The sequence below is a fragment of the Hippichthys cyanospilos genome, chromosome 16 (assembly GCF_059441005.1).
Source record: "Hippichthys cyanospilos isolate Australia breed blue-spotted pipefish chromosome 16, RoL_Hcya_1.0, whole genome shotgun sequence".
Taxonomy (NCBI): Eukaryota; Metazoa; Chordata; class Actinopteri; order Syngnathiformes; family Syngnathidae; genus Hippichthys; species Hippichthys cyanospilos.
Window position 1 is genome coordinate 10,325,123 of NC_142384.1, and position 27,953 is coordinate 10,353,075.

Genomic DNA, 27,953 nt, shown 5'->3' on the forward strand with positions numbered 1-27,953 from the left:
GTAAAACATTGGATGCTGTACGATGTTAAACACACTGATTTGCTATTGTCGGTAAGTAACGCAGATACTATGCTACATATGGTAAAAAAAAATTCTAGTATACACTTGCATACCATATTTTTTTGAAAATGATTTCCCTCACAGACGCCCAAGTCCCATATAGAGTTCACAAACAACACTTTACAGTGAATCAAATCTATTTTATTACCCTTCTCATATAATTTCATTTAGTCCCTCAACTTAACTATGAAACAATGGCGAGTTTTGTGTTTTAAAACAACCAAACTGACATTTTAGAAGCTCAGCCTTTCTTCGCGTCAGACCATGCTTTGGCAGAGCAAATGAGTGCACTCGATCGCCCCCTGGCGCAGTCAGGCCAAATCACAGTTTCACTTTGGTCCTCGTTCGGCTCATGAGTGTTGGACGCACAAAAAAACTAAGGATAAATAATAAACCGCCGCGAATTAAGTGCAGTGCAAGGTAAAAGATTTAAATTTTGAAGATATATAAAAAAATACTTCTTAATATTGGGCATTCAGACAGAGGATTATAAACTCAGTTTGTGAGAGGGATTGGAAGTGTTCGTCTCACTTCCTGCATTGGACTGGCTGTAAACATGCTCGATATTTGCGAAATTGCGATAGTACTGCAAAATAGTTGTGGTATTTATTTTATTGGTAACTTCTGGGAAGTGTGTGCCGCACTACCAAATGTCTGTAGGTGCTGTACAAAAGTGATGCATCTTATTGTTATTAAAATAGCCACAACATTAAGTACGGCTGCATTTAATTACAAAAGCTATATTTAAAGCCTAAATCAAGTCTTACGATTCAAATCTAACAATATTTATTTATTTTTTTGATTGCACATTTGCAATGCATCATACTGGTTTCTGGTACCACTGCTACATTTTTGATAAATCCAAATTTTGAGTGAGAACAAAATGAAAATTCGCTCTGAATCTAATATTGTGAATGTTTGTGATGTCTCTGCAGATGGCAGACGTGAGCAGGACTGTGCGAGTGAGCGGCCTGCCCAAAGACATCTCAGAAGAACGACTGATCGATAAATTATCAATCTACTTCCTGCGATCCAGAAACGGCGGAGGGGAAATAGAGTCTGTAACCATTGATGAGAAAAAGCCCTACTGTGCCCTGGTCCAATTTGAAGAAAGTGGAGGTCAGTGTTAGGTTTGGTGCAAATCTCCACCAAGTCTGAACAGTCCTTAAAATGTTTATTAGCTGGATCTGGGTGGTCACTGCCCCACTTGGCCCAAGTGCAAGTGCACCATAACGTCAAAATGATGTATCTGTAAATTTGTGCTTAGTGCATGTGATGAGGGAAATTCATATAAACTCTGTCTCCGACAAAGAAGCCTAAGGGCCACACTGAAAGGAAATACTGTACTATTACTATAAAGTTAAAAAGTGATGAATGAATGAAAATGTTACTGTAAAAAATTAAATCACAATTTTACAAAATCCAATCTTAATGTAACTGAAATAAAATCAATTTTTTGACGAAAGCCTTTCAAAACATTTTATTAAGACACCTTCAAACTGGTCAAAATTATGCATCGCATGTCTCTCAGTGGCCCAGAGAGTCGTTCAACACGGCCAACACACTCTCAAAGTGGATGGGAAGGAGTACATCCTCTCTGTCAGTGAACATCGGCAACGCCTGGATCCTAACAAGGTATGTCAAAAGCTTCAACATTCAATCCTATACCAGCAGAAGAAGAATACTTAATGTGGGAGGAACTGGACAGTATGAAGAACCCCTGGAAATAATCAAAAAGCCCATACAGTTAGTGACATTTTTGTGAGTCTACTGATGATCATGTTACTAAGTGAAAATAGTTTCAAGGGTTCAGTTAAACACTCTAGATGGTTACCAATAGGTGACAAAGCAATAAATATTTCAGGAAGGCTCCGATGTATGTTTTTCTCATCTCTCCAAGGTCATCCTGAGTCTGACAGCAACTGTGGACTACGGTCGTATTCCTGAGGGTAAAAGCTGGTTGACTCGTCTTTTCAGGGACCACCCTAATGTCGAAACGAGCTACGACTCGACAAAGAAGTTGTGTCGACTGCGTAGCGTCTACACTGAAGTGCAGTGGCTCCTGGCACAGCTGCTTGGCACTCATCTTGAAGGACCGCAGTTGTTGGAGTTCTCAGGCTCAAGTCGATCTTCCGTTAGTCATTCAGAGTTTCCGATCAAAATCTGCAGTGACAGAGTGGATAAGCAAGATCTTACCGGTGATTTTCCAACCCCAGAAGAGGACCTGTCACTGATGGTAGATGCAGACATTTTCAAGTATCTGCAGAAGCGCTATGGCCGTGAGTACCAGTGCCTGCAGAGTCAGTACGGTGTTGAAGTTGTGGACGTGACCAATCAGGGAATCACGACTCTGTTTCTCCATGCCATAACAGGCCATGATGGTAAAGAGCGAGAGCGTGTAGAGTTTGCAAGGACGGCTATAAGAGAGCTTTACCAGGAAAGCGAGAAGAGGATCTGTCAGGCTGAGTTGCGCAAAAGTGACCTGGACCCCAGGTGCGACCTGCAGCAAGCGATGGAGATTCTACACGTCAGATTTCCTCAGCTTCTTCTCAGTGAAGATACCAGTTGCGTCTTCCTCATTGGCGACCGCACTGAAGTGTCTGAGGCCAAGCAATTTCTACTTCAAAAACACAGAGTGGTAGAAACAGAAGGCATCGGCAGTCTTCTGGGAATTCCATCCTCTTGCCGGAATGAGGACGTTGAGGAGCACAACAACCTCGCTGTGTCTCAGTCCATCTCTAGATCGTTAGGTGTTGGGAAGGATCACATTCGACAATCAGAAGGCAGCAAAATGTACCATCTGGCTGCTCGCTTTAAAAAGTCTTGCACACCGCTACAAGCTCTTCCAGGAGACTTGTCCTCAGGCAGATCCTCAAATCCCGGTAGGCACTCAGCTTATGGCTCAGAAACAGCAGGAGAGCAAAGTGGAGTTTTGCATCCATTATTAAGGCGTAAAACCTCCTCAGACATTACGGTCAAGAATGGAAGACCCTCCAGGAGTACAAGTCCTGGAAAAGTCCACTCATATTCCACAGCAAAAAGAACTTACAGTTTTTCTGGAACAACTCAGCAGGGAGTTCAGAAGACTGAAGGTGATTCCTTGTCATCTCCGCCCAGAGGGAGGACCTCCAGCCTGAGTGACCAAATCCAAAAGCACCAACATGAAGTCTATCATGCAGAGGTTGTGGTGTCCACCATTATGTGGCTTCATATTAAAGAGGTGTACGGCACCCAAGTGGAAACCCTGACCTGCGACTTGCAACTTCATGAAGGAGAATCGGAAACCATGAACCAGTCCATCATTAGCATCAGTGGCTCTGAGCAGTCCACTGTCATGGCTTGCCAGCTTGCTTTACAAGAGCTGGTTGACACTGTCAGCGCAGACCTCTGCGTGCAAGAGCTTCACCTGTCTGAACTTGGCATCAGCGATGTGGAAGACGAAACCTTTCTGGCCTGCTGCGCAGAAGTTTGCAGACGCTTCACAAAGATTACAATTCGGGTTATGAGGAATAGTTTATATCTGGCCGGTCCAAAACGCTTGTGCTATCAGGTGGCCGCCTCACTGCGGGAGATCTTTTCTGGAGATGTGACGGCCCAACAGAAAGACTCCACCAGCCCTTCAATTGGGGGGAATATAAAAGAAGACGATCCTCAAATGTCACCGGGGAGCCCGCCAGATTCTACAACGCAGGACAGGACCCATGAGGAAGATCATCTCAAGCTTGTCAGCGAAACTAACAGCCGAGTCAGGAGAGACCCTGTAATCAAGGAGAAATTAGAAAAGACTAGCATTTTAGATAGATGTAAGACGTCGGTCCACAGAAATAAGGCAAGCTCCTCAAATGTGAACGGCCTATGGTCGATGACTCCCCAAAATGACAAGATGGAACCCCTACCAGGTGGTATCTGCGTGTGCGGGGAGGCCGGAATCTCCCTGAACAGAACTCAGTGCGGGGTGGTTATGTGCACCAAGTGCCTGGACGCCGTTCACGTCCATTGCAAGGTCTGTCACAGTGGACCACCACAACACTCAGCACCAGCCAACGTCTTTGGTACTATGAACCACTGCAAACTCAATTTCAGCCTGCCCGGTCATAACAAGCACGCCACCATAAAGGTGACCTACATCGTTCCTGATGGTATACAAAAGGTGGGAAGCTCTTTGTAAAAATACAGTTTTGCTTAATAACATGGTTCATACCCCTAGTACAGTTGGTGACTGTGATTTACAAATTTACACTCTCCTTTCAAACTAGAGCTGAACAAATTATTAGTTTGATGATTTATTATTTTTCAATTAATTGGTAAATCGGATTAAAAAACATTTTTTTATGCATTTTGTCAAAAATATTACATTATTTAAAATTAGCTATGAATTAGGATTCAGTCACTGGATCGGTCCATAAAAATGTTAAAGATTTTTTTTTTTTTCATAAATAGGGCTTTTTCTTCAAATAGACTTAAAATAAAGCTGATACTTTTTTCAATGATTCACAGTTACCGGTTAAGTCTGTAACATTTCAGAAAATAAGTAAATGTGTTAATTGTTGTTTGTCATTTTTGTCATTTTCAGTTAACCTAATGCTAATCATTCTGTTCCGTAAACAACTAAGGAAAATTTCTGAGGCGGCAATTGTGAGGATTTGGGCAATTTTAGATATCTAAATGGTTTATCGAGCACCAATAAACCATTTCAATTAATTTGAGCATTGATTAGTTGTCAAATAATTGTTGGACCATTATTTCTGAACTTTTAATAAATGAATTAATGAACTTTTACCCCAAAAAGGCATCCACATGATCAAAACCAGTTATTGATTTGATTGTTAATAAACAATTAGTTAATTGTAGAACGCCTTGTTCAAATGCTTAATATTTGTTACAAAAAAATTTAGCCCGACAGAAGACTGTTGCACACCTTTTAAAAACTGGGGATATGGCTTCACTCAAAAATAACCACTCACATTCAAACCCATTTTAAATGAAAGTCCCGAAGTACCCCAAATAAAGTTCTGCTTCTGGCACAAGCCGAGAGCTTTCACAGCATCAGAGGGATTGCTCACATATCTGTCAGAAGAAGGCTAATTAATTACATCAAGAACACAATCAAGTGAAGAAAATATGGCACAACACTGACATGACCAAGAACTGGATGTTCCTTGAAAATTGAGAAAAAGACAAGAAGAAAATTGCCAGCTGGGAGTGCTGTACTGTGCTGAAAAACATCATTGACATTACCGGCTTCATCTCAACTTAGATCACATTAGAATTGACTCCCAAAAAAGAAATCTTTTAGACCTTTTACACACAGTCTAAAGCCATATATTAAATGCATATGTTTCGCTGTGGAAAGTCTGTAATGCTGTATCATGATTTGGGCCCTTTAAATCGCCAGGACCATCACCCTTCTCCTGGAAAGCCATTCAAAGGTGGCATTTTCGAGGCCTTCCTTCCCGACTGTGACAAAAGCAGGAAGCTGTTGCCCAGGATGGAGGACGCCTTCCGACAGGGCCTCACCTTCACCGTGAGCAGCAAGGAGAAGGGCTCCATCGTTACCTGGGACGCCATCCCGCACAAGACCAGACTGCAGGGCGGCCGCTCGGGGTGAGTCAAGCTGCTGCTTATAGTGGTGATGTGTGTGCACCACACAAATAAACAAACAACATTTTGATCCCCAGGAACGGTTACCCAGATTCTTCCTACTTGGAACGTCTGTCAGACATATTGACATCACATGGCATTGAAGGTCAAGCTTCCACATAGTAAGACTTTTTGGTCACATTCTGGGTTTAAAGATATTTGCACTTTAGTGTATTATTATTGTTAGTAACGTATTTCAAAATATATTGTGCAGATGTCTGTTTATAGTTCAACCTTTATTAAGGAGGAGGTCATGACTAACAAAATATTTTTCTAATTAATACATTCATTTTCACAAATCCAGGTTGCCACAAATTTCCACTTTAATACTAATTTATTTGGGATGAAATATAAATCAAATAAGTATGAAAAGATGATGAAATCTTGAATCTTAAAAGATTATCAGGGTTTGTTTTTTTTTTTAACTTTCCCTCCTCAATCATAGAAGCATTGCATACTTTGTAAGTCCTCTCATGCTAATGTGTTAGTAAGTTGAGGGAAAACTAAACAAAACAAAACAAAACAAAACTGAACCATTAAAATGCCATCAAAATGCATTTTCCTTATGCAGCAAACACATTTTAGACAAAGTATCCATGAAACTCTTCTGGTCACCACTAGGCCGCACCATCTGGCAAACCATGTTTTGGCACATTCAACTTTCAAATGTGTGGTTTTTAATGTCAATCAAAATTTTGATTTCAGATGTTTGTGTCAATTAAAACTTAAAATGCATGTTTTTTCTATCTCTCTCTCTCTCTCTCTCTCTCTCTATCTATCTATCTATCTATCTATCTTTTCCAATCAAAATGTTTACATTTCTTTCGTAACTCATTTTTTGTCATGATTACTGTATGGATTGCTGACAAAATGTTATTCTGGTTTAATTACTGTACGTCCGTGTTCATCTTCTCAAATGTCAATTAAGATGCAATGTTTTTAATATACAGTATGTTAGGGTTGCCCAAAGTTAAAGTGTTGACTCATTTGATCAATAAAAGTTATTTTATGAATCATGTACAGCACACTTATGGCCTGAATTTTTAGCTTAATTTAGCTTAATCAGTTCATGCTTTTTTTTTGTAAGCATTAAGGGACCAAAAGGAGACTAACTCATGCACTGCAAGCACAATTAAAATGCATCTTAAATGTCAATAATCATCAATGACTGTGAATGAGTTTATCTGCTATCCAATTTTTTATGCCAAATAGAATATTTCAGTCACCTAGTTGCCTTTTTTTTTTTTGCTTCACGAGGACCTAGTAAAAACAAAACACAAGACTCTTGTTGATTTCTTGTTATGCTTTTTTTTATTAGTCCTGGAAAACATGTAAGGCATATGGTAACATTACACACTGAAGCGTTACAAGCTGAGGCCCACGCGGAGCCCACCCAGAGTCGAGCACAGAAAGAAGCAGCATCAATCCAAAAAGGGTTTAAAAAAAAACAAAACAAAAAACAAAAGTGGTTTGGATTTTTCTTTTTTTTTCGTGAGGGGAGTTACAAACAAAGCTACACAACACTCGCCAAAATCATCGCGTTTCAGGAAAGCCTGTGTTGGGGGGAGCGGGGTGCAATGGTGAGCGTTTTGGGATGAGAGGCAACGCATTCCCAGAGTTAGGTGGCTGCCCATGCTGGAGGCTTCGCTTGGCAACTTGACACTAGACTGAGCGGGCATTCTTTCTCACACCACACCACTACATGAACACTAAACTAAACTGTACATACACAACATACGCACACTGTTACTTTTTTTTTTTAAACTAAACATGCATCCTAGTACTGTACATAATCAGCCAATAACTTTAACCGAGGCCGCTTCACTGTTTGGCTGGCAGGCATTAGTGGAAACGGGACGTGGAATTTGGGAACACGTCCACCGTCGGGACGCGGACATGACGGATTGTGCTGTAAATCGAGCTAAAACTGTTGGAAGGACCTGAGAAACCACATTAAAAGAAAGCCGGTATCTGCTCCAGAGCAAAAAAAAAAAATAGACAAGGAATGCGATTGGATGCTCGTTGTCTCAGTGCATTTTTTCAGCCCCTCTTTCCTCACCACACACTCTTTGAGAAGTAGCTTGTGACATCCAATCCAGAACCACAATTTTTGCTTGGAAACCTTCTTCCTGTTGCATAAGTGAAAAACGCTGCAAAACCATTTAAAATGTCGCAGGAAGTGGTGAGCTACTAGCATTTTACCTCAGAGCTATGTGACATATAATACTGTGCTAATGCCTTAGCTCTCTACTTTCTATGCTATGTAGGTAAGTGTTAGCAATTATAGGGCCACATGCGAATATTTAAAAGTATCAGGGATGATTGTGTAGGAGTGTGCAAACATGCTCGTCATCGATCATAAAATGCAGCACCTTGAATATTTACTGGACCTGCCTGATAAATTCTCATGATAGTGCTAGCGCCAAGGCTAACATTTTAACTTTTTGTTTTTACTTTCCGATATTTACGTTTAGTGTTATTGTCCAGAATTAAATGTCCTATTAGGCGCAAAAGCTCTGGATGTTATTTAGATGAACATTTAAGCTTACAGCACAAATGGCTTTTTTTTATACTTACTACCACTGTGCTCCTGTATTCTAGTGAAGAGTATGTAGAGTAAAAAAATAAAATAAAATCAGGGTAAGACATGTTAGCACAGAATTGTACATCAACAGATGCATGAAGTTTCTCTTTTTCCAGACAATAGTGTGTCTGGTTCCGACTCGCCTGACCGCAGCCGGCTGGGCCCGAAACAACATCTGATCTCGCCATTCGAGCTCATGCAGTTATGAAACTAACTCCCACATCAGGTTTGCCTAGCGTTGAAGTGTAAAAATGGACCTCGTCCAGCTCCTTCTCACTGTGAGGTGGTTGTAAACACGCGGACGGGTAACACCGGACCACGTACGGGAGCTGGTAGAGCACAGTGAAAAGGATGTTTTGCGTCTAGTTAGGGGACGGACTGAGGTAAGCTGTGCGCAAGGAAGGAGGAGGAGGCACAGTGCGGGCCCTCGAGCTTGAGCGAAAAACCGACAATCAAAAGCGAGGAAAAAAAGAAATCAAAACAACCCTCTCTTTGTGCACATATTTGGGATATTTGTCAGACGAACTGTGAATTTTGCCTTCTAAGGAGGATGAAAAAGCATCCAAAGCCACACTTTTTTTTCATACTGTATATATATATATTTTTTTGTATGCGCTGTAAATATTCAAAGCATTGACAAGAGGAATATACATTGTCATTTGGCACACGTGGTTCGGACACAAAAGACGCAGCTTAATAAAAAGGGTCCTCAACACTCCAAACAATCAAACAAACAAAATACTATTAACTTTTTTTTGAGGGGGAGGCAGCGTTTGTTTTTTTTTGTTTGTTTTTTTTTGAGGGGGGGCATTTGTTTCATCACACATGGCACTCAGAACAGAAGCACCGTGCACAGGTTCACAAAGGGAGCCCAGCAGATTAGAACAAAAACACGGATAATAACAATAATCATCATAATCAGAACCAGAGGTGGACAGGATGCACTGGTCCACACTCTGCTCACACTCCAGCCCACTTGGGGGCGCCACACACAATCCGGTGACATGGATGGAGGATGGGGCTGGGGTGCAAGCGTTTTGCTTGTAAGTGCATTAGGATCAGCGTACAGAGTGCAAAACATACAAAACATCACTTTGTCCTCCTTGTTCAGGCCTAGAAGGGGTTGGGGGGCAAAGTGGGCGGGGTGAAAATGTTGGGCTTGGTTAGGTTGGGGTACAGATGACCTGAGGACAGACACGCACGCACACAATGGCACACAGCACATGAGGGAGACCACTCATGCTTAACACATTTTTTTTCTAATACATTTTTTTGTACATTTATAAACAAATTCACCAGTTGCCATCTAGGGGGCGCCCTTGCTAACAGACAGGCAGGCAGACTGACAAGAGTTACATTTTTGGGTATTTTTAAAAACAAAAAATTACAACTGCCGGTTTTAGCCGGAAAAGGCACAACAACAACAATAGCGAAATAGGATATTGAAAGCAAGCAGGGACGGGCAAAGCAATCTTCGATACTAATTCTTTGGATCTTGTACAATTTTTTGAATTGTGTCTTGAAGTGCTTGTGTTAAAATTACATCCACTGTGGGATGTTGCGTTTCAGCCACACACTCAATTTGACACTGACACTGGCATGGAAACGGGAGTTCAGAGTGTTCAAATTCTTGCATAATCATTAATTGAATATTAGCGTTTCCCATAATCCATCAAGGAAATGTAGTCAAATGCCCTCACATAAGGTTAACAAAACAAATTGTATGAACACACCCGTTTTTGTCATGAATCAACAAAACTATTATCCTATTTTGATGCCACTCTCCATCCCCATTAGAAAAGATGAAAAAAAAAAAGCTTCACAAGTTAGTGTCGCTCAACTGCCAAAAATACCTGCTTCCAATTCAGGCTCATTTGGGCAAATTATCTAGAGTGTGTCTATCAAACAACGAGCCCAAACTGACAGCTACAAACTAAAATGGCCCACTTCCTGGTTAAGTTTAGGCATGGCTCTGATACTTTTTTCTGAGTTCTGTCTTGATTAGCATCCACCTAATTTCATGCCAACCAGTGGGACTAATTCTGCGGGCTCATTGGTGGCAGGGGCCCAATTTTGTAACTAGCCAGAGCTGCTGCATTAGGGGACTTGATTTTTTTTTTTGTCGAATTTTTGTTCACTCTATTCAGTTCCACTTGCTCAAATGCCCAAATGAAATCCGCTTGCAACCTCATGCAAAAGTACCTTGTGGTCAATGTGGTTTTCCTGACTAAAAAAAAAATATGTTTCATAGTCCATCTTTGATTGATACCCTAATCCCCACGTCCATGTGGCAATGAGGAAATTTTCCTAACAACCACTAGGCGTCGCCATTCTATTTAGTCACAAACTGCTCCCAGCCACTCGTCAATACCAGCTCGGCTTTATAATAGAATTTGCTTCTTTGAAAGATAGGCCCAACGTCTTTTCAATGGCAACACCTAAAATACTCGAAGGGGAAGAGAGGAATGGGAGGGTACATTGTTGGCACACATGGGGAGGTACGGTATGTGGGGGCGGGCTTGTGGAGAGGGATAGTGGCATCTCTTGACAAGCTCAGGCGCCTGTTGCTATGCCGACCACGGAGAGGGAACGGGAAGGAGAGGGGGTTGGAGGCTTGTACTGGAACCCCCACCCTTTTGGTTGGGTTGGGGTGACGGGCAGGCCTTGATGAAAAGGAGCGAGAGGGAGGCCTCGATGTGACAGTGCTTCTTTCAGCTTGTGGCCGTCACCAGTTGAGAAAAAGACCCCCATGCCCCTCTTCTTCCCACTGCTCAATTCATGTTAACATACAGAGAGGCTCTTTATGAGGGAGGGACTATTATTAACTGTGGAGCTCTATCTGATTAGCAGAGGATACTTGTTGCGTCGGCCAATCATTGGACTCGCTGACTCATCCAAGTCACACAACTGGAGGGAGGGAGGAAGTGTGGGTGCGGTTCGTCTTGGTTGTCTATGTGCCTGTCTGTGGGCGAGGTTGATGACAATAAGAAGGGGGGGGGGGGAGCAGGTAACAACAATTTAGCACTGTGGGAAGTGGTGGCTATGGTGGGGAGAGGGTGGGTGGAGATGGTCGACCCACCGGGAAGGGGGCCGGGGAAATCACTGTATGATGGGGTGATTTTTTTTTTTTTTTTAATGGTCAGGCAGGAGTAATCACTAAAAGAGAGCTAGATGGGAATGAGAGTGGCTTAATCTCCCCACCTTAGACTCCCACCACCACCACCAGCTCCAAATGATCAATCTCCACCTCCCTTTTACTTCTCTTCTTTCTTGACCTCCTCCTTCTTCTCCTCCTCCTCCTTCTTGGCTTCCTCCTTCTTCTTGTCATCCTTCTTCTCTTCCTTCTTGCTGTCATCCTTCTTCTTGTCATCTTTCTTCTTATCATCTTTCTTCTTGTCGTCCTTCTTCTTGTCTGCCACCGGTGCCTCCTCCTTCTTCTCCTCCTCGGGCATTGGCTCCGTGATGAGGATCACTTTGCCGATGTTGTTCCTCTCCTGCATTTTTCGCATGGCATCGCCTACCTGCATAGGGAAAGACAGAGAGAGGGATTGGTTGGTCAGAATGCAAAAACGCGAAGAAGCAGATCTCTGCTCTGCTTATTGCTATCCAATGTGAAAAAGCAAAAGGTCTAATTGCTTCTTAAATCAATACAACGTGTCTCCTGCAGGTTGAAGGTAGCTCCTCTCCCAGTGGGACCTGCCTAATACACTCCACCAGAGAGGTCTCCAGGAGGCATCCTAAATGAACGCCCATGCCACCTCATCAGACTTTTCTCGATGCTAAGGAGCAATTAGTCTTCTCTGAGACCCTCTCAGATGACCGAGCTTCTCATACTGTATCTCAAGAGAGATCCACCCGGACACCCTGTGGAAAAGGCTCATTTCTGAGACCTTTATCTGTTGTTTTAGTGCAGAGTTTCCATCATTGCAGACACTGTACCACTTCTCCTGTCGCTTTGTCACACCATTTTCGAAACAAACAAGCAGGACCCACGAGATACTTAAACTCCACTTGGTACAGGATCTCATCTAAATCCTGGATACAGAGTTCCACCATTTTTCAATGGAGTACATGGCCTCATCATTTAGAGGTGCTGATTCTTTCTCCAAACTCCCGAGTCAGGAACGGATTGCTCCAGCGAGAGTTACATATTGCGGCTTGATCGAGACAAGAGAACCACATCCTATGCAAACATTCTCTCCATAAACGTAATGGACAAAATTGTGGCAAAGACCAGCCTTGGCAGAGTCCAACATTTACTGGAAACATTTCTGAATTACTGCCAGAAATGAGGACCAAACTTGTAAAGGGGCTGATCAGCATCCTACAGAGGACTTGTGTCCTGTTGAGGGTGTAGAGTTGGTCTCAGGGTCACGATGAAAACCACATTTGTTGCTCCCCCTGAAGCTGAGATTCCACTTCCCGACAGACCCACCACCTTTCCTACTTCTCAGAATAAACATCACCAAGGAGATGGCCTAGTAGTTGGTCTATACCATGTTGTCCCTTTCTGAAAATGGGAGACCACCACCAATCTGCAGATCCAGAAGCATTGTCCTCATTTTCTACACAGTTGCAGAATCTTTCGACCAAGATGTTCCCACCACTTCCAGAGCTTTTAGTAACCGACCTCAAACTGTATCGTGATACCGGTGTTTTTCCATGACAAAAATATCACGCTAATATCTGTTTATGAGTCACCCTTAAGATTCATAACCCAGTGAGAGCGAGGTCAAAGTTACTCGAGCATTCTGCGCGATTCCACTTGTTGCGTGCCTTCGGTGCCCGTAACCGCCTCCGTCTCTTCATGCCTCCTTTCTCGTCATCACTAGCGTGAGGCGGGTGGACCACCTATCGACCGGCGCCACGGCAACAGGGGCCATCTCCTAGCAACCTAAAGCCCTGACGACTTGCACGCACCATGGGAAATGAAGGGAGGAGGGGATGGAGAACAACCGATGGCTCTCTAATGAAAATCCTTTGGGGTATGAATGAAGCACCATTCAAAAATTAGGTAATGAAGCATTTTTATCTTTGTAAAGACAGAATTTGTTGACTTTATGGAGGGATTGTGTGCAACTAATCAAGTGAGACATACGTGTAGCTATTAATAAACCTCCTTTGCCATTTTCTCGCTTTTCCGATTGTTGGAAAAGAATAGATGCAGGTCTCGGTGGAAGGATGAATGTGTTGTCTTGTGAAGAACTCCACCCTTGCTTTTTTTTTTTTTTTCTCGCCTCTCTCTCATCCTCGTCTGTCTCCTGTATCAGGGACCACGCCCTAAGCCAGACGCGCGCGCACAGACGACAGGGTGTCGCCATGGCAACAAGAGGGGGGGAGCGGAGAATCGGAGGGAAAAGGAGGGAGGGATTCAAAAAACCTGGAGTCTGTGACAGATGGAGAGGCAGAGAAATGACTGAGAAGAAGAAGAAAAGGATGAACAGTGGGAGGGCGTCATTTCAAAGGATCCAAAAGCTGACCGAGTGTCACAGTCTCTGGCCCATTTTCTCACACTTTTCCATTCATAATCTGCTTTTTGGCAGCTTTCTCCTCATCGACAGTCTGACTCCGTCTGGCCCTGCCTGAGAAATTGGCCTTCTTGTGGTTTGAAAGTAACGGATGGAACCCCACGTCTATCACCAATTTTAATGTAACACTTAAGATTCCTCTCCTCAATCTTAATGTGAGCTCATTTCCTTGGATTGAAAATTTACCCAACCATGAGTCCGCTTTATGGAACCTGCTAGAGATGACCTCTCCTAAAGAATCCCAGCTGGTGGAATTCCACTTCTGACAATAATTGTCACAGAACTATTGGGGCTCGTAACTACTACTATTCTAATGTTCTGGATAACTGTTGAAAAATAGACGGCTATTCACCTGCTCCAGGTGCCAAGTGGAGTCAATGCGTGGTTTGACTTTGCCCTGCTTGTAGAGGTCCAGGATGGTGTTCAGGGCCTGACTTATCAGCTCCGTCTCGCTATCCAGGTAGCCGAGGTGGAAGCCGCAAACGGACTTGTTGCTCTGGATCAGGTTGAGAGAGTGGATGGAGAACTGGTGATACCAATTCTTGGCCACGGCCAGCAAATTCTTCTTCTGGCCTGCCAGCATGTTAGCAGCACCTTAGGAAGAAATGCTTCGGTTACACAAGTGCATCACATTAGTTGTTTTTTTTCTTTTTCTTTTTTCTTTTCATATTCCCACATTGTAGTGTGTACTCCAAGATTCAGAAACATTCCAAGTTTGGAGTACACAGAATGTGCTCCATTGTTTGTTCCTGCATAAGTCTGATAAGATGGAATAGAGGGTCCAGGATGAATGGTTGAGGGTGGGAGGCCGCATGCAAGGATTTTTGTGCTAAATGGAAAAGCCAGAGCTCTGTTCTTCGTGCATGCCATCCTCACCCACTCCTGCAGTCACCACCACAGAGGCCTCCCCACATACCACATACATTATATATATATATATATATATATATATATATATATATATATATATATATATATATATATATATATACTGTATACATACACACACACACACACCATAGGGGGCAGTATAATACAGTCACAGAGACAGAAACCTAGAAGACTTTCACAACTATAATGACTCAGTAAATGCAATAACATGGTTGTAACAACTGATGATATAGCTGATTATATAATAATATTCTTTCTTGAAGAGGCCAATCATCAAATCCCATTTTTCATAGAAAATGCTTATTGGTGTATTATGCATTGTTTTCACCGACCATAGGTGATGAGTTTCCCCATTGGTTTAAGCAGGTTGTAGGCCTTGTGGGTGTCTGATCCTCCAAGAGGGTCCAATACTATGTCCAGTCCTGTATCAGAGACAAAAGTGCTCTTATAAATATGTATGCACAAATACCACACTGTAGAAGATGGTACGCATTGATCCAGCCGTATGATTTGAGACTTTGGGCTCTATTTTCATCAACAGTCCATCTGCTGCTTTCTATTTTCATAGAAGCAAAAGGCTTGCTGTGCATTCTTGCCAATTTTGGTAAACTGCTCTCTGTCAAGCAAGGCACTTGGCACCATGAGGGCGTGTCCTTGGAGATGCACTTGTTCTTACCTGAGCATGCTTTGCTGAAACTGCTGCATTTCTTTTCACACATTCTCACCTTTGGGACTGATCTTGCGGACCTCTTCCACATAGTCCTTGGTGCGGTAGTCGATGGGATGCGTTACGCCGGCCTGGCCGATGGCCTCGTGCTTACTGGCCGACGCCGTGCCGAACACAGTGACATCCTTCACTGTTTTGCACAGCTGTGTTGCCGCTGTGCCCACGCCACCTTGTGGGGAACACAAAGATGGCAAATGTTTAAGGGGGAAAGATCTCAGCAAAATGACTTTTAATTGCTTATATAGAGACGCTTGTTGGAGGGCATCCATTGAAATTTGCCTATTTCTGAAAACATTTCTACGAGTTGTTGACTCATGACACACATTCACTTTCTCTGCCTATGACTGGGAAGCTGGGCAGGATCCACTTTAGCAACTAGCCGAGATTCATGAGCTAATCTACATCTTCTACTCAAAAGTTATGCTGATCACTCTACTTCAGCTTCCACAAGTAGAAGTTGCGTACCTAGTGGCAACAACTGTGGTAATGAAAGCCGGACTCGACTTTTGCTCAGTAATTAAGACATTATTAAAGCAGCCTAATTTCAGCAAGACAAGGAATAAAGTGTGTTCTAATTGTTGATCGTTGGCTTGTCTTTTTCATAAGCCTGTCACAGGCATACTAAAACACCTGGGAACTGACTTGGTTGAAAAAAATAAATAAAACACCTCCTTTACCCTTAAATAACATATGACATAAAAAAAAAAAAATGGTCATGCATACCTTTGAGGACAAATAGGGTCAATGTGACTAATGATATTCATTGTTTTGAACAAGCCAGCGCCATTTTGCTTTGTGCTTGCAGGTATGCAAAGACTGTATTGTTATAGAATCACTTAAGCGAGCCTGACACACCACACAATGAGACGGTCAAATGATGCATCTCTCGCTTTGTTTACTGGCTCATTCAAGGAATCCCACGTGTCTGTTTTTCTGCCAGTCACACAAAAACAACATGTGGCACATTGCAGACATTTTAAGAGGATATCTGTGTTTGCGCTCGCTCCGTTTGAAAGCGCAAAGCCGTGTTTGCTGAGAAGTAATAGGTTACTGATAAGCGCGAGGTGGGCCTGTTTGAAAAGGAGGCTGACTGGAAAGGACTTGAAGTGAAAGGCATCCATAAAGGTCATTCATACCCGACCCCATCTAGCTCTGTTCAACTTATCTGATAGCACCAAGCCTTTGAAAAAGCAGACATTTTTACACTGTGGCTGCTGGCCAGAATAGAGGAAACAGAACATACTGTATATCACTAGTTAATGATATTTTCCATTTTGGACGTTTATACAGGACATATATGAACAGCCAAACAGCATCGTTGGTCTCTCCACAGCCTTGCACAGCTTTCCTTTCATTTTAGCTGAAGCTCTTTTATCACACATCGCACTGGTATTAAATGAGGTATTTTACGATAATATCTCAGCATTACCACTGAATGACACCTTGCAGTGGTGCGAGAGTTGTTACTATAAAAACCGCCATACAAAAGCGGCTCAGTGGCTCCACTTATTCTCTCTGTGGTGAGTAACCCAAAAAATAAGGTGTTGCCAGGGAAACACATGCCAAATTGCTGGCAATGAGCAGGCAAACGGAGACATTTTGTTTCATGTGAAGCCACAAACATTGTGATTGGTTGAGACAAGTGTCATTTTATTTCGATGTATATTCTATTTTCATTATTAGTTTTTAATTCAGCCCCGGAAAAGGATTGATAGTATATTACAATAATTGTTTATTTAAGACTTGCGAAAATAAAATTTTGAATTATTGTTATTACAATTTTAACATTATTATAGCTGTGATTTATTTATACAATTTATTAATGTCATTTGTTTGCTGAATGACTGGAATGTCACGCGATATCACAAAGTATTGTCTGTTACCGAGGTGTTTGACACATTTCAAGTAGAGCTAAAAATTTTTTACATGTGAGGGTTTTCGGTTGCCACTTGAGGGAAGATTCTTTATAGTAAACGTTGCAAATAATTCATCATATCTTTAGACAAAATCGCTTGTGCTGCTGCTGCTATAAATTGTGCGTAAACAGTAAACACAGTCGCTCGAGGATGGCGCAAAACAAAACGTGACCTTCCGTGCAGACTTTAAATCAACACTTGGCCGACAGCTGAACAAAACAAGCGCACGCCGGGCCATCAGATAACTTTGTGCGGCGTGGGGACGCGTAAACACAAGCTTCCAGTCGGCGTAAGACCTAGAAGGTACCTGTCCCCACCGTTCTCCCCCCGGCCCTCCCTGAAGAAAACTCCTGACGGTGCGTCACAAGACCCGGGATCCTCGCCAGGGGCCTCCTTGTGCACTTTTAACTGGCTTTGCTCGCACTCGTGCACAAGTGCACTGAGTTTAATCTGAGCAAGTATGCCGCCGCTCCAAACATGAACGCTTCACTTGCTTCATGGAGCCATCGCTTGGGCCAATTCAAAAATGAGTCTGATTTGATCATCCTAATGCTCAGCCTAAACCCAACGACCTATCTAAGCCTAGCGTCAACAGGAGCTTGACATCCGGAAACTGAACCCCATTTTACCTGCTCCACCACGACCCAATCTCTCTACACCCTCTTTTTATCCAAGCTCCAACCCGATATCAAACCTTAACCCAAAGACCATAGCCCTAACCCTGATCCCCTAAAACCCAAACTCAAGCCCTACTCAAACCCAAGATCCACTGTTTGCGCTCAGACGGCAGCTTAAGCAAATTCCTGCTACCTAATCTCATTGGTTCTCTTGAAATCGAATTGAAATGTTTACATTTGTTGTCCCCTTCCAACCAAAACACACGCTCATTTAGTTTGTTACTCCCTCAGTCACAGCATGGTTTTTTGTCCCCCCCCCAATCCTGACATACTTCCATCAAATGAGGAATTTGAGACAAAAACATGGAGGAATCCAGCTTAACACTAGGACGCTATTGTTATAGTCAGGCCCCGACAACAGTGCACATTGCCATAAAATGCTTTTTGGATTTATAGGAACATGACATTGAAATAAGGTGACACGGAGGCATCATCCTGATTAGAAGCCACAAAGTCTTCATTTATATTCAACGCTTCTGTCAAGCTGAGTGATTGTCATTGTCTCCCTTTTTGTTTTTTGGTTTTTATTTTTGCCATGCGGGGCTCTCAGCATTTTGATCTTCCCCATTGTATTTCCCATTCATAGCACTGCTAAATGTGAAATAATGTTTACAATGGACACAAGTTTGGAAAAAAATAAAGAGAATTTATTAACAAAGAATGTTTTATTATATTGTAACAACCGTAGTCAACAATCCATTTTATATTTGTTTATCACCATTTCCTACATAACAACAGATATTCAACAATAACAAATATTTATAATAATAATCATATTAAGTGTAATTTGTCATGGTTATGATTTTTAATTTTACATATTATATATATATATATATATATATATATATATATATATATATATATATATATATGAAATTTAACTTTTTTATGTCAATTTTTTTATGATTTTTTTATGTTTGAAACTTGTTAAATAATTAAATGATTTTAGAGAATATTTTTAACCATTTTTTTTTTTTTTACCCTCAAACACTTTCTGAAATATTCTATGATTTTAGAAGGTTTCTGTTTTATGGACTGTGAATTAACAGCAAAATATTGACTGAATAACAACAAAGAAATACACAGTCATTATTTACTGCCGCTTGATTGATCATGCCCATTAAATTTTACGCCTAAAACCAAGAAATACTCCAAGCAAAAACATGATTGTTTTTTTTTAATCTCTGTGATTTAAAAGGTAAATTAGAAGTTCTAAATTTGGTTTGAAAAGAGAGATAGTGTACATAGGTTTTTCTCATATTCAAACTTGTGATAAACACCTCGCTGCACTGCGTGTCCTTATCTCCATCTAAACGAAAATGTTTGCAAGCAGAGCTGTGACAGACATGTTCGACTGTGTCACTTCCTCTGCATTCATTTCCACTTTTACTTGAGGAACTTTCACAACCCTTCATTTTCTTGCGGCAGCCTAAGAAAGAATGAAACTAAAAAAAAAAAGAAAAGAAAACATCTCTCAACAACCAACCCGGGCTGAGTTACAACTTCAACAAAGCCTTTTATTTCCCCTCCTTGTCTTCTCTGCATATTCAAAGATGATGAGCTTGTTTGTCAACGTGCACTCTTTGCACTGCTATTACTCTGCATTATGTAACCTTGGTCATTTTTGTGGGCTGCGCAGGCAAAGCTTGGAGAGCAAATTAACGTTCTTTCTCCCTCTCTCTCAAAATTCTCTGCAGGCAATGTGTGGAGGAAGCCACTTTGAGTGCGTGAAGGCAGGCAGCACGTAGATTTCCCGGGGAAGAAACGTCACGTCGGTAATTCATAATATCTTCTTTGTAAAACGAGCATGACTATTTATGGAGGGAACGTGCCTGCTTAAAGAAACGCACATCGATGGTGAACTTGTTGCCATATCTTTCTTATGCAACCGGTATGTGCTAAAACATGCCCACGCAGTGTTAATTTTCATTCGGATTTACACTACGGACAACGAATTCCCAATCCAACCAGATGCGCTATTTTCAACTCCCAAGCCTAACTGTGCCTAATCCCAGCCCCTTGACCCTCTTTATAATAATAACTCTGATACTCCATAACCCCAGACTAAAACCTCAACCGCCCGCATTCCTAAACTCTACCAAGTCTTACTTACAACCGCGCGCACCTAAGATATGAGATCATGAACGTAAATAAATACTAGTATGTCAAATGTCAGTTTAAGTATTTAGAGTATGAAATGAGGGGGGCTCTGGCACAAAAATGTATATCCTGATTGTAAATGGGCAAATTTGAGCCTTTTTAAAGTGCTTTGAGCTTCATCTGGTGGAGAAAGTCCACTCCATTTACATCCATCCATTTTCTATTGCCGCTTCTTCTCACTCGGTTCACTGGCTCACTGGTGCCTATCCCAGCTGTCTACGGACTGTAGACGGAGACACGGACACCCGGAGTTGCTTGTCAGCCAATTGCAGGGCACATAGGGACAAACAACCAGTCCATTTACCATTTATTATTTTTTAAATATACTTGTATTTATAGGGAATCACTTGAACAAGATTTTACAATAAGTGGTTGCATGTTATTTTATGGATTTGCTCTTAATTTGAAAAGACAATACAGTTTACCCCTGTTAAAATCTCATAAACCCCCTGAGATCTTTTCACGTTCCCCCAGGTGTACTTGTTACCTCCATTTGAGAATCACTGGTCTAGTTTTTCACTCCATATCATTTTACTGCCTACCTGTTTTGAGATGAAACACAATTGAACTCTCTATTGACCAGTACGGGAGATGGTAAAATCGTATTCGTTAAAGCTGAGATGGTTGAATGCGAACGGAACTGCAGTTTTCGAACATCTGTTTTTTCCCCTGTAATGATCAATAAAAAGAAACGTTTCAACTATCTGACTTTTAAGAACTGGAAATGTCGGTGACAAAGTCAACACATGGCCTGGCATACTTTTTTTCATCCCCGCCCGAGTCAGCGACAGTTTAAAATTGTGTGTATTACGGAAACACGCACACACAGGTGTTCCGACGCACCTGCCTGTGTTTGAGTGAAGCTAGACGGGGGTGGTTGAGCGGTTAGTTTTGGGCGGCGTTAGAGTCCGCAGGCATGAGAGCGGCAACATGACAAGAGCGTTAGTTCAGAGGTCGCCCTGGTTCCCTTTCGCTTTTCAGTGCAGCCGATGCGCCGGCGGCCACGCCGGGCCTGAGGAGCGCTGACGGTTCAGTGGCCCTCCCCCTGAACGGCTCCCCGCTTTGCTCGCTGGTCACAGTGAATTAGCCCGGCCTTGCAGACATTCGCACCGAGGATTTTTACTGAAGCCCTCAGGAGGCTTATCCACGTGAGAGACATTGTTAACTACGGATGAGAAAAACAGCATGTGTGATCATGGAATACAATACATAAATGATGGAAGAAAAAAGATTTAGAATAAAGTCCTCATTCCTCAATCCGAACATTCATCATCCGCCAACCGAAGGCTAGTATGCCTGAGGCCTGCCTGAGGTTGTGGACATGTACACGTGATTCAAACATCCAGAGGTTCGGACTGGATGTGTCCTATCTAAAATTTGAAAAAACTATAAGAAATGGTTGACTTTATATTAAAAAAATAAATAAAGCATGATGTAAATAACAATGTACAGTCTACACATATTCTCTTCGAACATAATTTACATTTTTGTTACACTTGCATCAATTCAATGACCACTATAAAGCGCTTGTATCTCTAGTCATCTTTCTGGCTGGCATGTATAAAGTTAGAGTTAAATCAAAAGTAGGAAGTTGTCAGATGATAGCTCAAGGCAAGTCATTTAGGCTTACAAAATATTGGTTTCCATATGAGATGTTAGGCAGGAACAATGTGAAAGAAGACTGGCAGCTTGACAACTTCCAGAACTTGTGTCTGTGCAATAAAATCTATGACTGAACCCTGAGTATTTTTTTTTTTATTACAAAAGTAGTCAAGAGACAGATCAACCTCAAAAAGAGCAACATTGTTAATTTTACAGATAATTTTGAGAGATTTTCCCCGAAAAACAATGATATTATTAAGAAAAAACTATACAGTATTCCAATGTGGCATTTTCCTTAAAATGTCATTATAGACTGGCAACATTCCGAGTTTTAATCCAGCTGGCTCTGGCCTTCCTGTATAGAGTTTGCATGTTCTCCCCGAGCCTGCGTGGGTTCCCTCTAGGCACTTCGGCTTTCTCCCACACTCCAAAAACATGCATGGCAGGTGTATTGGACACACTAAATTATTCTTAGGTGTGATTACGTGTTTGAATGAATGAATACAAATCAAACACATTTACCCAGCATTTTGTCTTAAATATGGGCTTTCTTAGATGTCTTTTCTTTCTTAAATACATTTTTTTTTCATTCATGTCACCCTTGTGCAGTATTTTGACAATTTTTTGGTCATTTTCTTCTACGTCACTCACTGTATTTCAGCCAATGGATGACGCAATCCTAGTAGTGTGATACCCAAGTGGTCATGCCATGTCGACCTTTAACATCTTGTCACCATCTGGGCGAAATTTCAGCTTCCTAGTGTCTTCTTTCTATGCCTTCCTTTTGGTGTTAAATACTTTGAATGTAAAGTTCAAAGGATCGAACAAATTACCACACAAGGGTTAAAGATAATTCTGATTCTGACCACCATTTACTTCAGCGCGCACACTTTGACACGCTAGCATGAAGCAGCTGGATGGAAGTCTTTTGACTAGCCTACTAGTGCCAGAACTTGACTGCTTTACGACCGGTGCAGATTGATAACATATGCTTGTGTTTGTCTATCACGGGAGTCCTGACACAAAACCAGTGATGTAACGTCATCGTTGGATTGTATGCAGGAATGTGCAGTGTGGGTGTGGTGCAGTAGTGGATGCCAGGCAAATGGTTCACAAATACTGGGCCCGGTTCAGGGAGGGGTCAGAGAGGAAAGTCCGGTCACAGTGGATAACCCTTGTAAAGACATATACAAATGTCAGTGGGCCTGACCACATCCAAACTCCCTCAGGAGGGCAACACAAGAGAGTTAGCGAGCATACGTTACGGCAACAACGGATATGGCGAAGGTCGTGTCGGGGGAATGGAGGAGGATGCAGATGTGCGCAATGGCAGGGAAGAGAGGCACGGCGGGAGGAAATACAACAAGCTATTGTTTGGCAAATAAAGAGGACAGCGGCGGCGGTAGGGCCACGAGAGAGGCAGCTGAGGACTGTTTACTCTTTTTGGGCTGGGTGAGGTGATTTACTAGGTCATATGATGGGGAAACGTTTGAACCTTTTGAAGGAAATTACATTTGTAATTAATTTAAACTGTTCTTATAAAGCCGGCTACCAAAAAGGTCCATACACAAAACATTGCGACCGGGAACTAGCCTTATTAGCTTCACTTGCTAAGATTGCTTGAGTGTAGAAGTTTACTATCTTATCGGTTAATTTTGGGCAAAAGTACGTATAGCCTTTGTAAAAAACAGAACCTCTGACTGTTTTGACTTGATAGTCTGTGTTTCGTGGTGTGGATTATTGAAGTGCCATCTCCTGCAGAAAACTTTAGGCCATTGAGTAGCACAACATGCTGCAACATGGCTGCAGCTTCTGCTATGCGTCGTAGAATCCCACTCCAAACATTATTTTTGGCACAACTTTTGGTATTACAATAATAAACAAAAACGCTCATATTGTAAATATTTATAGAGGTAGTCCTTCTCTGACGGGTTTAATAGTAAGCTAGCATGAGCAACAAATAGTCATCGTTGAAGATGGTGGCCGTAATCGTCCACTTTGTTGCTAGCTGCTGCGCCTGTTGTCAAACATGTCCAAATAATCAATGCCTGCATTGCTAGCATAGTTTAGATTCCAGCAAGATACATTAAGTAAATCAAACCACACCATTTAAGTCACATCTTCAAGTAAGCCCTCCTAAGAAGCTAAATCTCTGGTTTTGTCTTTTATTTTAACACATATATGCTAATTACAGTTTCAGGCAACTAGCAATGCTAATATGCTAACACAATGCTAACAAACATGGCAATCTTGAACTAATCATTTCGTAGAAGTTACATTTTAGGATGAATGCTAGTAATACTAATGCTTCCAACACTCATTTCTTGGACTTAACACTGGGTGAAAACCTGGCCAGACTTGAAAAACAAATAAAAACATTATCTACAAATCAAACAATGTATCTGGAACTAATGATTACAGGAGGTAATTTTAGTTGTAGTTAAACGTAAGTATTACTATAACAGCATATTTTAAACTAAGCAGTTTTAGGTGAATCCTAGTGATGCTAATGCTGAAATGCTAACATTTAGCATCTCAATGATGACATAACAATACAGCGGCACACCATAGAAAACTAAAACCACAATAATAAACATACTTACATGCTTATTGTGGTTATCATTCTAAGATGTGAGATTGTGTGCACATTTAGTATCGATTTACGTGTATATTTTTGTAATCTGTCAAGCTTTTTGTGTGTTTAATGCTTTTAGAAGATCCCTGAGAATAGTTTCTCCGATCATAAATCAGAATGGGCGGGGGTTACATTTTGTGACCTCAGTGTTGCATTGTGAGTCTATGTGTGTCACCACAACTACATTATTTTGCATCCTGGCACCACCTAAGCCGATAGGGCTGGAATGCAGAGTTTCGCGGGCATGCCACGGTTGTTTATTTAAATGCGTTCACTCCATTGCAGTCACCGGATGAGTTGTGACGCCACCCCTCCCCCCCCCACACAAATCGTCTGATTGGGGTTGGCAATAAAACAAATATACAGTTATACAGGCTTCTCGGAATGCTGACATCAAAATGTGAGGATTTCTGATAAAAGAATATCTGTGTTAAACTGGCGGCTGTAACGGCAGCGTTCCACATCGGCATGACATGCCGATTGTTTTTTCATCAAATAAAATTATAAAATACGACGAGTTAGAGTCATAAAGTAAGGTCAAAATACTGTTTCTAATATTTACTCTGTGTCACTAAACGTGAATTGCAGAGACAGATTATCCATGCTCATTTATGAACACAATATTTTAGCCTGATAATGATACGTATCAACACAGTGTGCATTTGCTTAGCATTATTGCTACCCACATGGGCGAATACATCCAATAAACTTCGATGAAACCTCGCCTATAATTTCCCAGGTGATAGTGCATATATGAGAGTTTAAGAAGGCAGCAAGAGAAAAACAAGCCTCAATCTATTGGCGGTGCTTACTGTCACCAGCCATACCTTTAATCTCTCTAATCATAGAACATCAGGAACAATTTTTGACAGGTTCAGCTGGTAAGACCTCCCACCGCCTCTCAGCCTGAGGCACCATGTAAGCCCACTGCTATTTGGATCTCACACACTACTAGAAGGACTGCTGCAATCCAAATATTGATTTTTATTGTGTCGATTATGAGACTGCAGGAGTTATTCACTGTTAATTTGAGGCATACAGTAAAAGCATTAAAAGAACCTGTCCTTATTTAGTCATGTGAGTAAAAAAGAAATATGTCATGGTACTAACGTAGCACACGTGGCTAACTTTAGATTGTTTACAGGGCTAATGCAAGTATTCCGTCTTTGTTTCTATTATCATAACTCAAATTTTCATAGCTGCATACCATCAACCCGGCAATAGTGTTTAAGAATTTGTGAAAAAATGTGAAAAGTGAGGCTACATTCAAATGATGCTAGCGGTAAGATTTTGCACCGTTATTAGTAGTTTCCCCTGAAATGTAGATTCCACTTTACATTGCTGATGTATTGTTTGTCATGACAGCTGGCACCCTGCCATGAGAAACTGCCTCTAAACCATCCCCAGCCTCCCTGTATGACAAAACCACATTTCCACAAAGTTATTCCTTCAGTGTACGCAAAAACGCTTTCCCAGAGATGCAAGCGAACATTTGGGACGCATGCCGCTGCTCATCTCCCAGGAAACAACGCTGCATTGGTTTCTACCCTAAACTGGATACACCTGGGTAAAAACGCAGCTACAATTACATTCCCGGCCTCAGTTCTCATTCCATGTACACCCACACACCGTCCCTAAAGCCTCAGGATCCTGTTCCTATTCTGACTCTCTTAGCATAGTAAGAAGACAAATATTCTACAGTCTGCTAACTAATGCATTTTCCTGCTCTCCAGCTGCCGGCAACAGCAAGAAAATCGAATGTTTTCATTGGGCTTGCTGCTTTACACCCTAAAACAGGTGTGAATATTTCCGCCAAGCCTCTCAGCCCCCCCCCCCATGAATTACTGTATCTTGTCTCTCACAGTAAAATACAACTGTTGACTACCCAGCTAATTTACTGCTGAAACCGGCGTCCATAGTCAAAGAAACAGTAAGATGGAAACTGTACTGTACCAAAAATGGTTAAAGATGGTAAGCGGTGCAGTTTTCTTAGAAAGCGGAGTGAGGTTCGTGGGGATGGTGGAGTATTAATATTAAGTAATAATACACCAATGCGAGATTGTCACAAGAATATCACATGGCATGCTCATATTTGTCAACGCATTTAGTTTCAGTTGCCTTGAAAAACTTGATTGTGAAACAGTTGAGTTCAGCGCCTTCAGGCTTCACTGTTAAGTACTTTTTCGTTTATCTTTTTTTGCATCTTTTGAGAAAAAAAAAACATTATTTTGTATTTTCTGATGTCTTACATTTACAAAATTAATGTAAAATGCCAAAAGTCAGTGCTAGTATTCAAAATGAAGAAAGTGAATTTCCTTTGCTTTAATCGCTTTAAACATGTGCCTTAGGCATAATTCTTACCTGCAGCCGAGTGGATGAGGATACTCTGGTTGGGCCGCAGGTGACCAAAATCAAACAGCATCATGTATGCGGTGATGTAGTTGACTGGTATAGCGGCGGCCTCCTCGAAGCTCATGCCCTCCGGCATAAGAAAGGTGTGATTGGCCGGCACCACCACCACTTCCTGCCACAGTCCGAAACGACTCAGCACCATCACCTTGTCGCCCACCTGGGAAACAACAACGACATCAGTGATTCTCAATCTGCAAAACTAAAATCAATGCTCAGAGATTATCAGGTATGCTTCGGGAAATAATCCCGTTTGACTTTATTGGTCCTAAAGGTTATGCTTCCATTAAAGCTAACTGTTAGCATGTAAATAGTGTTTTGCATTGTTTGCAAGCAATAAGATAGCATAACATAAAGCTATGGTGTTTTAAAAAATTTATTTTTGGAATTCTTGTGCGTAAGCCACAGGATGTTTGCTGTTTTGAGATCCCAAGCAATTTATATGACATTATTAAGCATTGGGGTTTGTATTATTCAAAAGTTCCATTTTACTGCAATATATTTTCCTTGATTCCTTGAAATGAATATCGGTTATCGGCCTCCTTGACAACCGATGATTTGGTTTTGTCCCTGAAAAAAGTGTATTGGTTGATATTTTTCCTTGCTTGTACTTGCCTTTGCTCATTAAACGTTGGGAAACAGTAGTCGACGTATAGTTGAACGTTAATGGGGGCCACGTTTCATCCAGTCTCCTTTCTGTTCTTATTTATTTTTGGCAGGATGCGGGCTTGAATTCTTGCCTGGGTTCACTTGCAATCAGCACTATTGGCAGGAGTGGGTGCCAAGCATTACCGCCATTGACATTGCAGCATGTTTTGACTATTAAGACCACCGCAAAAAGTACTTTATCTGCACAGCAACGCGTCAGTGTCGAGGTGACATGCTCACTATTGATTAAACTGGAACCAGTGTCAGTTTTTAGATGGAAACGGAGCTATGGATCAGGCTAATTCCCGAAGAAGAAGAAAAAAAAAATCAAAGATGGGTAAGTTTCTTTGTTTGTCAGAGCCTTTTTGACACGGTTTGGATTCTGTCTCTGTGGGTGGTTTTTGGTCACCACAAGGGCAGACATGCAAAAATGCAGCCCATCAGCTGCCTCGCCTTCAAGGCTTTGCTGGGCGCAA

At 41.7% G+C, this 27,953-nt stretch overlaps 2 protein-coding genes across 5 annotated transcripts in view; one reads left to right on the plus strand and one right to left on the minus strand.

Moving 5' to 3' along the window:
* LOC148410508 (uncharacterized) lies at positions 1-27,764 on the plus strand. 4 transcript variants are annotated; one of them, XR_015868086.1, is made up of 9 exons: positions 10-51; positions 996-1,179; positions 1,592-1,695; positions 1,961-4,210; positions 5,456-5,664; positions 5,739-5,822; positions 19,721-19,798; positions 26,769-27,058; positions 27,549-27,764. XR_015868086.1 is itself a non-coding variant. In XM_088436071.1 (7 exons), the coding sequence occupies exons 1-7, from the start codon at positions 13-15 to the stop codon at positions 13,172-13,174; spliced, it is 2,928 nt and encodes a 975-aa protein (XP_088292197.1). In that variant the 5' UTR covers positions 1-12; the 3' UTR covers positions 13,175-13,542. The 4 variants fall into 4 exon arrangements, 3 of the variants coding, with proteins under 3 accessions (XP_088292197.1, XP_088292196.1, XP_088292195.1); XM_088436071.1 differs by lacking the exons at positions 19,721-19,798; positions 26,769-27,058; positions 27,549-27,764 and adding an exon at positions 13,117-13,542 and having other exon boundaries at positions 1-51; XM_088436070.1 differs by lacking the exons at positions 19,721-19,798; positions 26,769-27,058; positions 27,549-27,764 and adding an exon at positions 11,952-12,346.
* The window catches only part of vat1 (vesicle amine transport 1), a 30,096-nt gene continuing 9,128 nt past the window's right edge, over positions 6,986-27,953 (minus strand). The window contains exons 2-6 of the mRNA XM_088436072.1: positions 26,782-26,989; positions 15,429-15,599; positions 15,036-15,125; positions 14,165-14,406; positions 6,986-11,805 (exon numbers count right to left, since the gene is read on the minus strand). Coding sequence (XP_088292198.1) covers positions 11,539-11,805; positions 14,165-14,406; positions 15,036-15,125; positions 15,429-15,599; positions 26,782-26,989 — 978 coding nt within the window. The 3' untranslated portion in view covers positions 6,986-11,538. The remainder of the gene's footprint in view (positions 11,806-14,164; positions 14,407-15,035; positions 15,126-15,428; positions 15,600-26,781; positions 26,990-27,953) is intronic.

What these genes read in the sequence shown, in the direction of transcription:
- LOC148410508 (XM_088436071.1), top strand. Translation starts at nt 13, where the DNA reads ATGCTGTACGATGTTAAACACACTGATTTGCTATTGTCG. An exon ending in AACGCCTGGATCCTAACAAG is followed by an intron (nt 1,696 to 1,960) that starts GTATGTCAAAAG and finishes CATCTCTCCAAG; the next exon opens with GTCATCCTGAGTCTGACAGC. An exon ending in TTCCTGATGGTATACAAAAG is followed by an intron (nt 4,211 to 5,455) that starts GTGGGAAGCTCT and finishes TTAAATCGCCAG; the next exon opens with GACCATCACCCTTCTCCTGG.